Source organism: Sceloporus undulatus, chromosome 7, assembly GCF_019175285.1.
Source record: "Sceloporus undulatus isolate JIND9_A2432 ecotype Alabama chromosome 7, SceUnd_v1.1, whole genome shotgun sequence".
Classification (NCBI taxonomy): Eukaryota; Metazoa; Chordata; class Lepidosauria; order Squamata; family Phrynosomatidae; genus Sceloporus; species Sceloporus undulatus.
The window spans coordinates 43,624,522-43,636,669 of record NC_056528.1 but is presented as its reverse complement, the minus strand read 5'-3'; the positions used below and the strand labels follow the sequence as shown (position 1 = coordinate 43,636,669).

Sequence of the window (12,148 nt, the reverse complement as noted above, 5' to 3'; positions counted from 1 at the left end):
TTTTTTTTGTTAAAGTGTGCAAAACATCATGGTATGCATAAAGTGACATCTGTGACTTTTCTTGTGACATCCTTTTCTCTGTTGCTCCTCCTTTTTTTCTGGGGCTCTTCCATCTCATCTCCTTCCAAGCCCTCCCCAGCCGTTGCCTGCTTCAACAGAGAATTTCCTCCCATTGTTTTTCAGTCTTTTCGACTGAACACATTTCCTCCCTGATCCGGTAGGGAAACAGATGATTTTGAGGAGCTGTCTCGCTCTCACTCTCATCTGGAGGCCAATGGAACAGTTGACTATGTCATCTTGCAAGAGGGCATAGCTAGTTTGCATCCATAGGAGTCCAAGCAGAGCACAAGTTGAGCATGAGTCAACAGTGCAATGCGGCAGCTAAAAAGCTTAATGCAATTTTAGGCTGCATCACTAAAAGTATAGTGTCTAGATCAAGGGAAGCAATAGTGCCACTCTATTCTGCTCTGGTCAGGCCCCACCTGGAATATTGTGTCCAATTCTGGGCACCACAATTCAAACAGGATGTGGAGAAACTGGAGCGTATCCAAAGGAGGTGACTAAAATGGTGAAGGGTCTGGAAACCATGCCCTATGAGGAAAGACTTAGGGAGCTGGGGATGTTTAGCTTGGAGAAGAGAAGGTTAAGAGGTGATATGATAGCCCTGTTTAAATACTTGAAGGGATGTCATATTGAGGAGGGAACAAGTTTGTTTTCTGCTGCTCCAGAGAATAAGACCCAGAACAATGGATGCAAACTACAAGAAAAGAGATTCCACCTCAACATTAGGAGGAACTTCCTGAGAGTAAGGGCTGTTCGACAGTGGAACAACTCCCTCAGAGAGTGATGGAATCTCCTTCCTCAGAGGTCTTTAAACAGAGGCTGGATGGCCATCTGTTGGGGATGCTTCAGTGGAGAGTTCCTGCATGGCAGAATGGAGTTGGACTGGATGGTCCTTGTGGTCTCTTCCAACTCTACAATTCTATGATTATAATTTAAAAACAATAAAAAATTAACATTTAAAAAAACTAAAAGTTTTTAAAAATTCTAAAAAATGTTAAATACAAACTTTTCATTAAAAAACAACAACAACAACTGGGGCCTCTCCTTTCTCTTGCCCAACTCACACCATCAGCATTTCCAAGGGATGCAAACGACACCACAGCTCATTTCTGCCAAAAGGAAGATGTTTTGGGAGCAGTGGTTTCACACACACACACACACACACACACACACACACACACACCCATTAGAGTGTCACCTGGCGTGGCCTGCACCCCCTAGTAACACCCCTGGCAATAGTCCGCCCTCCACATTTGTGGCTTTGACTTTTGCAGATTTGATTTTCCGTGGATTTGATTAATACATTCTCTCTAGAAATCTCTGGGTCCTCTAGCGCAACTAAGTAGGAAATTTTGACATTCTTTTATAGGAAGTAGTACTTTTTGAAACTTTGCAGTGCGTGTTGTAAATAAATCTATTTATAAATTTAAAAGAAATATAAAATTAAAAAGGGAGGCATTTCTCAGTTCCAAGGGCCAATTAATGTAAATCTTCAAGTCCGGCAGTTGCAGACAATGGCAGGTGTCTTTTATTCTAGTCCTGATATCAAGCCGGTAAAGACTCCTATGCCAGTACCGCCAACAGAACAGAAAGCTGCATCCTTCCTCATCAATGAGTCTCCATGCTAGGAAAAGGCCTTATTAATTGTCTTTCTATGGGCTCTGCAAAGTCCCTAGAGAGGAAACAGAAGTCTTCAAAGGCTTAAGCACAACTTGGAAGCTTTACCTATGTGGACCACAGCTCTCCAAATCCTTCCATCAGCAAGAGTGTGAATTGCCCAAAGTCACTCCGTGGTGGGTTTCCATGAGCAAATGTGGATTTGACCCCTACTCTTGGAGTACTAGCTCAATGTTCAAACCATTATACCACACTGGTTCTCTTCCATACTATCCATTATGGATATAGCCTTTGTAATATTAATGTTTCTTAGCCTGCATCCACACTGCAGAAATGATCCTGTTTGACACCACTTTTTAATGGCCATGGCTCAGTGCTATGGAATTCAGGGAACTAGTTTGTTGCTCTTTAAATCCAGCACTTAATCTTAAAAAGAGGGTGTATAAAGTACTTTGTCCACCTAACACAACTGAATTTACATACATCTGAAATCAGTAGGAAGGCATAGTTTCTTATAGCAACCTGAAGCTGGAAGGAAATGAAAGTAACATAGGTTATTCTGCAAGGAAATACTGTACTTGGGTGGTGAGAGAGTCTGTTCCAGGAAGTCTTCAATCTTCAAGAAATCCGTTTTCAGCTCTTTGTTGAACACCAAGAATGGAGGCTTAATCCCGGGTGCCAAGTCTTTTAACTCCTCTGGTTTCCTAAACAGTAGCAGCAAAAAAGAGTAAATAGACATTTGAAGGCATTGTTCTTGACACAACCACCACCCCATGACTGATTTTGACTATGGAGTTTATCACATGAAGGAGATCGGGAGTTTATCCCGTGCATATAGCAGAAAAATTGCATAATTACGCAAAAAGATTTCACATGATGCGGCACAAAACCTGCCATTGAAGTGGTCACAAAGAAGCATTAACGTGCATTTTTTTACTTTCGGCATTTCAGCATCAATGCATTTCCGATATCACTTCATTTGTGCAATTGCGTGTGATAATCATTTGTGCAGTTACTCGCCATTTTCGCTTTATTTGTGGGATGCTTTAAATGCGCTTTAATCTCTCTTTAATGCCGAAATTAGCCCCAGTGTGATAAACTCCTATGCTAACTTAATATCATTTATTCCTCTTCATCTGTTTTCAGACACGCAATTTTTTTTTCCTTTTTTCTTTTTAATCCCATTAAATGCCTCTGGGATACATGAGTTTCCGCTTTAGAATCCCGCCCCCCCCCAAAAAAAAATCATGGTGCTCCTTTAGCATTCTCAGCATGTCGTTTTTAATTGTTTCTAGCTGAATTATTTCTAAACCCTAGACGTTGTAGAGAACTTCCCTTTTTTAATATGGCAAAGCTCACTGAACAGAGAACCGAGAGATGAAAACAGGCATTTTGCATAGGATTGGTTGAAAAGACAGAATATATAGTGACAACATGTCTTTGGGGTTATTATGGCTGGTTGTTTGGCTGGATTATTTGAATGCTTGCTTGTGTGTTTTGTGCTCTGCTATGCACATGGTCTAAGTGTTTGGTGGGCTTCTGCTGACAAGAAGTGAGCACTGAGAGAGTGTGAGTTACTCAGTTGGTTGCAGACAGGCCCAGGAGCCCTATAGCTTTCTATAGCTTCTCTCTCAGGGGTTAGTTACACTGGTAAAAGAATCCAGGATGAATCCAGGTTGAATCTCCATTTTTCACATGCAGCATTAACAAACTGCAAGTACTGACAGCACTGTCCATGCATTTCTCACCAATCCCCATCCCTATAGAAAGTCACTTCAGCCAAAATTCACTTTCCTGATTCTACTCCATCAGTCAGTCTTCATTCATACCCCAGCCATACTTGCCATCTTAGATGACACAACAATTGCAAATATAAGAACATGAAATGTTTTGACAAATCATGCAGTGTTATATTTGAATTATCCAAGCATAAAAGTCTATCCCTTACAAAATTAAATTAAATTAGTATAAAGTGGTTTTCTGTGTCTGTGCATGGGAAGTGCTTGGGGCTTGGACTAATGGTTTTCTCTGCACTAGCAGTTTTTGTGGAATCACACAGTTGGGAGACAACATGAGGGGCATCTGATCCAATTCCTGCCATGCAGAAATCTACAGCTAAAGCATTCCTGAAAGATGCCCATCCAACTTCTGTTTAGACTTCCAAAGAAGCAGAGTCCACCATTTTCCAAAGCAATAAATTCCACTGTCAAACAACTCTTAACAGTAGAAAAGCTTCAAAGAGAGGAATCCCAAGATGGCCCTGTCTCCAGCATTATTGCACATGGTTTTTAGTACAGGCATTTTTGTATGCAAGTTTCCAAAAGGAAAAGAAACCCCATTTATCATTGGAGTTCCAATTAGAAATTTCTGCAGTGTGGCAGCCAAAATCTTGTTTTGAATTTCAGCTACCAGAAGCCCCCAGCCATGATAAAGAGATTCTGGAAGGTGCAGTCCAAGGAAGACCAAGGGCTGAGAACCACCAGTCGGGACTCTAAATAGCTTCCTAAGCAATGAAGGCACATGCTCAGAGACATGTGTTATAGATGTTTATTCTTTTCTAAAATTAGTACTTTTAAATTTGGGGGGGAAGACCATTAAGAGAGGCACATGTAATATAGGTTTGTACAATTATTCCTCTCAGTATGGAGACAGTGGACAGAAATACATTTTTACTTCTGCTTCCTTAATTTGCTTAATAGCTTAGCCACCAAATTGATTGGCCATTAATTCTGTACCATTTAATAGAATGCGTTGTTAATGTAGAGGAATATGCTGCCACAGGCTACAGCGTCTGAAAGGGATATTAGGCACACTCATGCAGAGAAAGATTGGTCTGACAGCGGCTGTGAGTCATAACTAAATAGTCCCTCCATATTCAAAGGCAATGTATGATGAAGTAAAAGTTGCTGCACAATAGGGATGGACAACATGTGGTCCTCCAGATATTGTTGGATTACAGTTCCCACCACTGGTTATACTGGCTCAAGCTGATGGATATTAATATCCAACAGCATGAGGGGCACAAATTCCTCATCCTGGTCTAGATAGATAGCATGGTCCAAAACATACTCAGCTTGAACTATTAAACAGTGAGCTTCATGTGGCTAGTAATGGCTAAGATGACCACAATGGCTATAAGTCCTGCTTTACAGAGGGCAGTGCTCTATTTAAAGGACTATTTCACACCATCTGGTTTAAGGAGTGAGACTCAAAAGAAGGGAAAGTAGAGACCGTGAATTTGCACATGGACAACAGGCACATAGGTCCCTACAATGGTGAGATATATAAATACGTGTCCATATATGTAAATTAACACATTAAACTTTCATGCAGATCCATGTCCTCTTCTGCCCAAATACATTCCAGATGCATCTTTGGAGATGCGTTTCCTCTTTTTTGGCCATTCTAATGACACCCTTGTGTCTAAAGGAGGCATATGCCAATTTCTTAGGCTTACCTCGTCATATCCACGGTTGTCACATTGAATCGGACACCTTTGAGCCACAGCACCATGAAGAGACTCTGACAGAATGGACAGTTTCCAATGTTTTCTCCATCCAAGCCAGCCTGCAACAAGGGCAAAATGGGACAGCAGTCATTGGCCCGTCTCTCTGGTTGAATGCTGACATGAAAATACTGTATAGTCAAAGTCCTAAATTGTACATCTTGTAGGTAATGCAGAAAATGTGTTGTAGAGATTCAGAACTACATTTCTTCCACAGAGAAAACCCCACATAATACTGGCATCTATTTATGGTGTAAGGTTGTAGAAACATAGAATTTTTCAAGGAGGAAGGAACCTTTGGACTCTGCAAGTGCAACCCCAAATCAATGCAGATATTGGAGGTAGCTACATTGTCTTTGACCAGCTTCTACTTAAACACTGCCAGAGAAAGAGCCTATCACCTCCTGAGGCAGCCTGTACCACACTTGCTATTTCCCAAAATGTTTAGCCAAAAACCTGCTTTCCCCACATTTCTCCCCATGTTGGTGGCTAAAATGGTATAGTGATTTGAGTGTTGATCCAAAATTGGATGCATTTGTTTCGAATCCATGCTCAGCCACCCAGTGAGCTTCACTCGGTGTCTGACTGTGGATTTGAATGCAGCGCATCCTATTTTAGATCAACACCCAAATCACTATACCATTTTAACATGACTTTGAGCCAGTCATAATCAGCCCAACAGATTTTGTTGGAGGGACGCAAGAATGAGGAAAAGTATGCCACCTTGATATTTCTTTGGAGTAGAGGCAGAATATAAATCTAACCAACAAAACAAATTGTTTCTAGTCATGCTTTCTAGAACAATAGAGAGCAAGATCCTAATGGGACAAACAATACTTTGCTCTATACCATTCATATAATGCTCTAAGTGCTGGATTCTGGGACAGACAGTTTTGAAACCCCACATAGCTCAGGAAACCCACTGAGTGGCCTTGGGCAAGATACACATATTCAGCCTGAGAGGAAGACAATGGTGAACCTCCTCTGAATAAATCTTGCATAGAATACCCTATGATTTGTTGTTGTTGATTATTTTATTTGCTATCAAGTCAACTGTGATTTATGGCAACCTCCAACCTCCCTGGCCTTCAACTGCCCTGCTCAAGTCTTGCAAACACAGGGCTATGGCTTCCTTGACTGAATAAATCCACCTGTAATACGGTCTCCCTCTTTTCCTCCTGCCATCTTTTGAACTGAGCATCATTGTAATTTCCAGTGGGTCATGTCGTCTCATGATATGTCCAAAGTAAGACAGTCTCAGATTAGTCATCTTTACTTCAAGTAAGAGTTCAGACTCTAATGCCCATTCATTTGCCTTTTTAGCAGGCCACGGTATCCCTAGAACCCTTCTCCAGCACCTCATTTCAAATGAGTTCACTGTTCTTTCGGTCAGCTTTCTTCCCCATCCAGCTTTTACATCCATACATAGAAATCAAAAATACTATGGCATGGATGATTTTGACCTTAAAATTTAATTGTATACCTTTACTGGTGTAAAGCATTGAGTTTGAGCATTGAACTATGACTCTGGAGACCAGGGTTCAACCCCTGATGCAACCCATGGAAGTCCATTGGGTGACCTTGGCCAAGTCAACCTCAGAGGATGGGAATGGCAAACCCCCTCTGAAGAAACTTTCCAGGAAAACCCTGTGATCAGTTTGCCTTAGGGTTGCCATAAGTCAGAAATGACTTGAAGGCACACAACGACAACAAACACTTGATGATCTTATCTAGTTCCTTCGCAGCTACCCTTCCAAATCTTGTCTTCTGATTTCTTAGCTACGGCCCACATTTTGATTCATGAATGAGCAAAAGTACAGAAAATCTAAATAACCCACAAATATCACAAAATTACGCAAAAAAAGAGGTGCTGGGTGTAGCAACGTTTAACTTCAGGACTAGAATAGACTATGAAGGGGAAGACTGACCGAGCCTGTTTCATCATATCAAATCTTGGAGAGATGCTCCTTCTCTATAAACTGAACATTGTTAATTTTTGTTTATATTTTATTTTCAAAGCAAATAGCGTATTGTTTTGGTTTCCGTCGGTGGAACAGTATCGGGGTGGAAGCAACAACGAAAACTCTCAGTGTGCTTTTCCAGTCTATTGTGGCAATCTTTATCTTTGCAGACCACGATGGTGAGGGCCTCTGGGAAGTGAGATAAAAGATCACTGAGGAGAACACCCAGTGCTTCTGGTTGGGAGCCCTGGAAGAAGAAGAACAGGGCTGGTGGCATTGTGGGTCGGCAGGAAGGGAGTTGTGCATGCCAACATAAGTGGACGGGGGAGCGAGTCTCAAGAGGGAAGGCGTGGAAGGGAAATTTAGCAAAGTTTTCCATAACAGTCATTGGTGACTTTTCTTATTTCATTTCCTTTCTATTTTTTTAAAAAATGAGTCAATGCACTAAGGGCAATCAGCTTTTTTTCCAGAGATCAGATCTATGTTTTCCTTGAATGCCACCCGGGACTGTCCCAAGATATTTTGCTGCCTGAGTAGAACAGGAGGTGGTGCCCTCCATTACTAACATCAAGGCACATACTGCCCAAAGCCTACGTATTACTATACTGACGCATGAGCCAACCCCATCCCCAACAAAGCATCCCACAAGTACAGTAATTTTCTATGATATGTGGTTTGCAGCGATGGCACTGATAAGTACTGCAAGCACCAGCAAAACAATATCCTAACAGGAGCCCTATACAGCCAACCAGATCCAGCTAAGCATAGAGTGCTTCCAAGCTGCTGTAAGCCTGAGACCCAAGCAAACACTGGAGACCCGCAACACGAAAAACACAGCCTCCGACATTTCACAGAGGAAAACTCTGATGTCACCAAATAACATCACAGTGCGGTCAAGATCGCAACAGTTATTAATGAACAAGAACACCCAAGCTAGGAGTGGCTACAGCAGTTTGCTTTTACTTGAGACTACTGGGAAGGGCAAGATGGCTTGGGCCCAGGTTACTTGGAGGACCGCCTCTCCCCATATAATCCGCCCCACACACTCAGGTCAGCCAGGAAGAATTTGCTGAGGATCCCGATGGCGAGATATGTGTCAACCTCGCAAAGGGCCTTTTCCATCTCGGCCCCTAGGATCTGGAACACCCTTCCCAAATCCCGATGAGCTCCGCTCCACCACCTCCCTGGATCTCTTTAAAAAGAGACTCAAGACCTTGTTTCGGCAAGCCTTCCCCGATGTTCCTTGAAGTCATGTGACTCCCCCCTATATGTACTGTACTATCGATTGCACTCAGCTAGCTTGGATTTGATGTAATGGTTTTAATTTGTATAACTGTAATGTTTTTATTGAAGTTTTATTTATGTATTGCAATTTTTATTCTGTATTATCTACTCTGTCATTGCACTTTTTACCTGTACACCGCTTTGATCACTGCAGAAAAGCGGTTTATAAATAAAACTTATTATTATTATTATTATTATTATGATTATGATTATGATTATGATTGTAGTGCCTCCTCTCCTCCCTGCTGAATTGAGTGCAAACTACTTTTACACTTTCAAGTCAGTTTTCAGCAATCTACAGAAACTTAGGACAAAGGGGGGAAAGAAAGGCAGAGAGAGAAACTGGGACATATTAAAAGCATCTTGAAAAGTGGGATGGCAGAGAATTAATCAGGGCTGTCCCTTTGAAATCAGGACAGTTGAAGGTTTGAGAACACACTGAAGCCTAACTCATTTTGCTGCTAACCTCTTGTAGACCTGCTCAATACACATTTCACGTATCTTGTTCAGTAGCTTAATTTTTGCTCAGTGAGGCCATACTCAGTGGCCATACTCGGGCAGTTAACCAGGGCTTTTGGTAGGTTGTAGCTTGTAACAAACCATTTCCACATTATTCAGTCATGCAACTGCAGTGGGCTCTTGGTATCCATTGGGTTTTGGTTCCAGGTCCCAGGACTCCCTGTGGATACCAAAATCCATGGATGCTCAAGCCCCATTAAATACAAAGGATAGTAAAATGGTGGCCTTTATATAAAATAGCTAAATCTAGGTTTGCTTATTGGAATTTTTAAAAAATATTCAAGCCGTGGATACTTGAATCAATGGATAAAGAATAAGTGGATACAGAGGGCCGACCGTATATAATTTTAGTCTAATAAATTTTTTGGAGATACTGCTTTTATGCCCTCTCTCTTTTTAGATGGTGATGTATACTTCTGCACTTACTTCCATGCACAGTATGCCAACTGTGCTATATTTGGTGACCCACTTGCTCATTCTGCTAAGCAGGGTTCGAGGCTTCTGCCCCATGTCCTACCCAGATGGCACCCCTGTATCCATGTGACCCTCACCTTTACAAACAGCTCAATCTCTGGTTCTTTCAGGGGATTATGAAGCCGGCTTGCCATCCTCCGTCTTTCAGAATACTGGTCACTGCTCCTCGGTGGTTCTTTTGCAGTGGTTGCCTCTCGACAAACCTTGGCAGCAAAGGAGATGGGAGTCTTGATTGGTGATTTTGCCGGACAGCGAGCCCTCTCTGGAAAAGATGTGTCCCACTCCAAGGATGACCGTCACTCGGCTGCAAGTCGGTCTTTCGCTTTGCTTTTCCTTCCTTCCTTTCTCCAGAATTGAAATCCACAAGGGGTGTTGAGGTGTGTTAGGCGACCTCCTCCTTGTCGTGAGTCAGCAGTGGGGGTTATCAGCAAGTGACATGCTGTGGTCTTCTCTGGTCTATCAAGGAGGCCAGATGTTGCCCTGACTGAGAAACATCCCGGAATAGGTCCTCTTACTATAACACCACAGTTGCCAAGGTTTCTATCACAGGAAGGAAGCTGGGAAGTTTCCCATTCCTCAATGGTTTGACAGACTGCTTATTTAATATCTCCCTGTTAAACTCGGGGTGGCGGTGCAGATTCTTCCTCCCAGCACATCCTAGAGACCAGTAGCAAACTCATGTTCAAGACTGCACTGCAGAAATAATGCAGTTTGACACTGCTTTATCTACCATGGCTTAGTACTATGGAATCCTTTGATATGTCATTTTGTGAGAGACTTAGCTTTTTCTCTCAGGAGTTTATCACACTGGGGCTGATTTTGGCATTAAAAAGAATTTAAAGCGCATTTAAAGCATCCTGCAAATGAAGCAGAAGTGGTGAGTAATTGTGCGAATTTATTTGCAGTGCTGACACATGTGGGCAACAGAACACTTAGAGATGTGCAGAGATGTGGTTCTAATAACAGAATAGTGTGAACAACAAATTGGGAATGAGATTATTTGCATAGTTGTGTTGCAAAATAAAATATATAGGTAACTTTCATAGGACCCAAAGCAATAGAACTACAGGAAAAGAAATTTCACCTCAACATTAGGAAGAACTTCTCGACAGTAAAAGCTGTTTGACAGCAGAATGCACTCCCTCGGAGTGAAGTCTCCTTCTTAGGTTTTTAAACAGAGGTTGGATGGCCATTTGCCAGGGGTGCTTTGATGGTGTATTCCTGCATGGCAGGGGGTTGGGCAGGATGGCTCTTGAGATCTCTGTGATTCTATGAACAATATGAGCAATGTTTTGTTGTATGCACAAGTTAGATATGCTGAACATTAATTCAGCTGACAATGTCCAAGAGGATGATAGCAAAACCGAGAAGGGGATAGAGGGCTTTCAGAGGGCTTTCAGAACAACAAATCTTTTTTTGGGAGGGTAGTGATTTGAATGTTGGACTATGACTCTGGAGACTAGAGCTTAATTCCCAGCTTGTTCGTGAAAACCACTGGCTGATCTTGGGTAAGTCACATGCTCTCAGCCTTAGGGGAAGGAAATGGAAAACCTCTTCTGACCAAATCATGCCAAGAAAACTCCATGGTAGGTTTGCCTTAGGGTTGCCATAAGTCAGAAATGACTTGAAGACACACAACAACAACAGACAAAGAACCCCACTGCACATGACCCCATGAGGAGTGAGTATGCTCAATGGCTGCATAATTCTGAGTTTTTCACTATATGTAGGAAGAAAAACAAGGGAGGACAAAGGAGAATGGAGTGGCATCTTCTACAAGAGAGCATAGCTCTCTGGCTCTCTGGCACCCTGAACAGAATCACTCCGTGATACAAGATTTCGTTGCAGGTCTCACCAATTACTGAAGTCCCAGTATCATATTTGATTCATAATTTCTCTTATGAGGACTGTTGGTTAAATCAGCAGAGTTCAATTACAATCTATCTATTATGCATCTTTTAAAACCCTTTCCTCGATAAATGCGTCACATCCTTGCTCCTTGCTCTGAAGGGTCAATGTTTTCCTTCCTAAGCAATTTCATCAAGCAAGCAAGCTGGAGGAAACTGTGCTGCATTTCTTTGGAGCAAGCCATGAGAAGAAAGCAGGTGATGTTTATCCACTGTGTTGTGTTCCTGACATAATAGCCTTCTTTCACAGCTCCAGTTCTGAGACACTTGTGTCTTGTCCTCTTTGTCCTTGCTGACCTCAGATTTCTCAGTGGATGGATTTTGTGGGCAGTGGCAGATGACTGAGACAATCCCTTCGACTCTGATGCTTTCAGTCAAATGCATTTGTTCAATGCTGAACATTTAGCTGTTCCAAAGCATGTTGGCAAGAGGAGCAGAGCCTGGGCACTGTAATTTCCAGAATTCTCTAGACATCATCATCATCGATACAGAATAATAACAACAACAATTTCTTACCTGCCATTGAGGCAGGCTACAGCATAGATTAAAATACAATATATAACTATACATATAAAACATTAAAACACATAGATATACAATTAAGATGACCATCTTAATGATGACCAGTGGAAGAGCACTGTTTAGCCAATGGATACCAAAATCACTCCAAGTGTGCTGGTTTACAACTTCTGCCATGCTAACTGGAAATGTTGTATGCTATCATTGGAAAGCACCAGGTTAGGAAATACTGATCTAAAACTGCTTTCTGTTAAAAATTTGACACAATTTATAACACAAGAATCTGTCTTATACTGATT

General features: G+C 41.9%; 1 protein-coding gene across 1 annotated transcript in view; it reads right to left on the bottom strand.

Annotated features, from left to right (window-relative positions):
- Positions 1 to 9,920, bottom strand: part of CLIC2 (chloride intracellular channel 2) — a 23,948-nt gene extending 14,028 nt beyond the window's left edge. The window contains exons 1-3 of the mRNA XM_042480084.1: positions 9,501 to 9,920; positions 5,138 to 5,247; positions 2,160 to 2,384 (exon numbers count right to left, since the gene is read on the bottom strand). Of these exons, the coding sequence (XP_042336018.1) occupies positions 2,160 to 2,384; positions 5,138 to 5,247; positions 9,501 to 9,557 (392 nt within the window). The 5' untranslated portion in view covers positions 9,558 to 9,920. The remainder of the gene's footprint in view (positions 1 to 2,159; positions 2,385 to 5,137; positions 5,248 to 9,500) is intronic.
- Between the last annotated feature and the right edge of the window lie 2,228 nt (positions 9,921 to 12,148).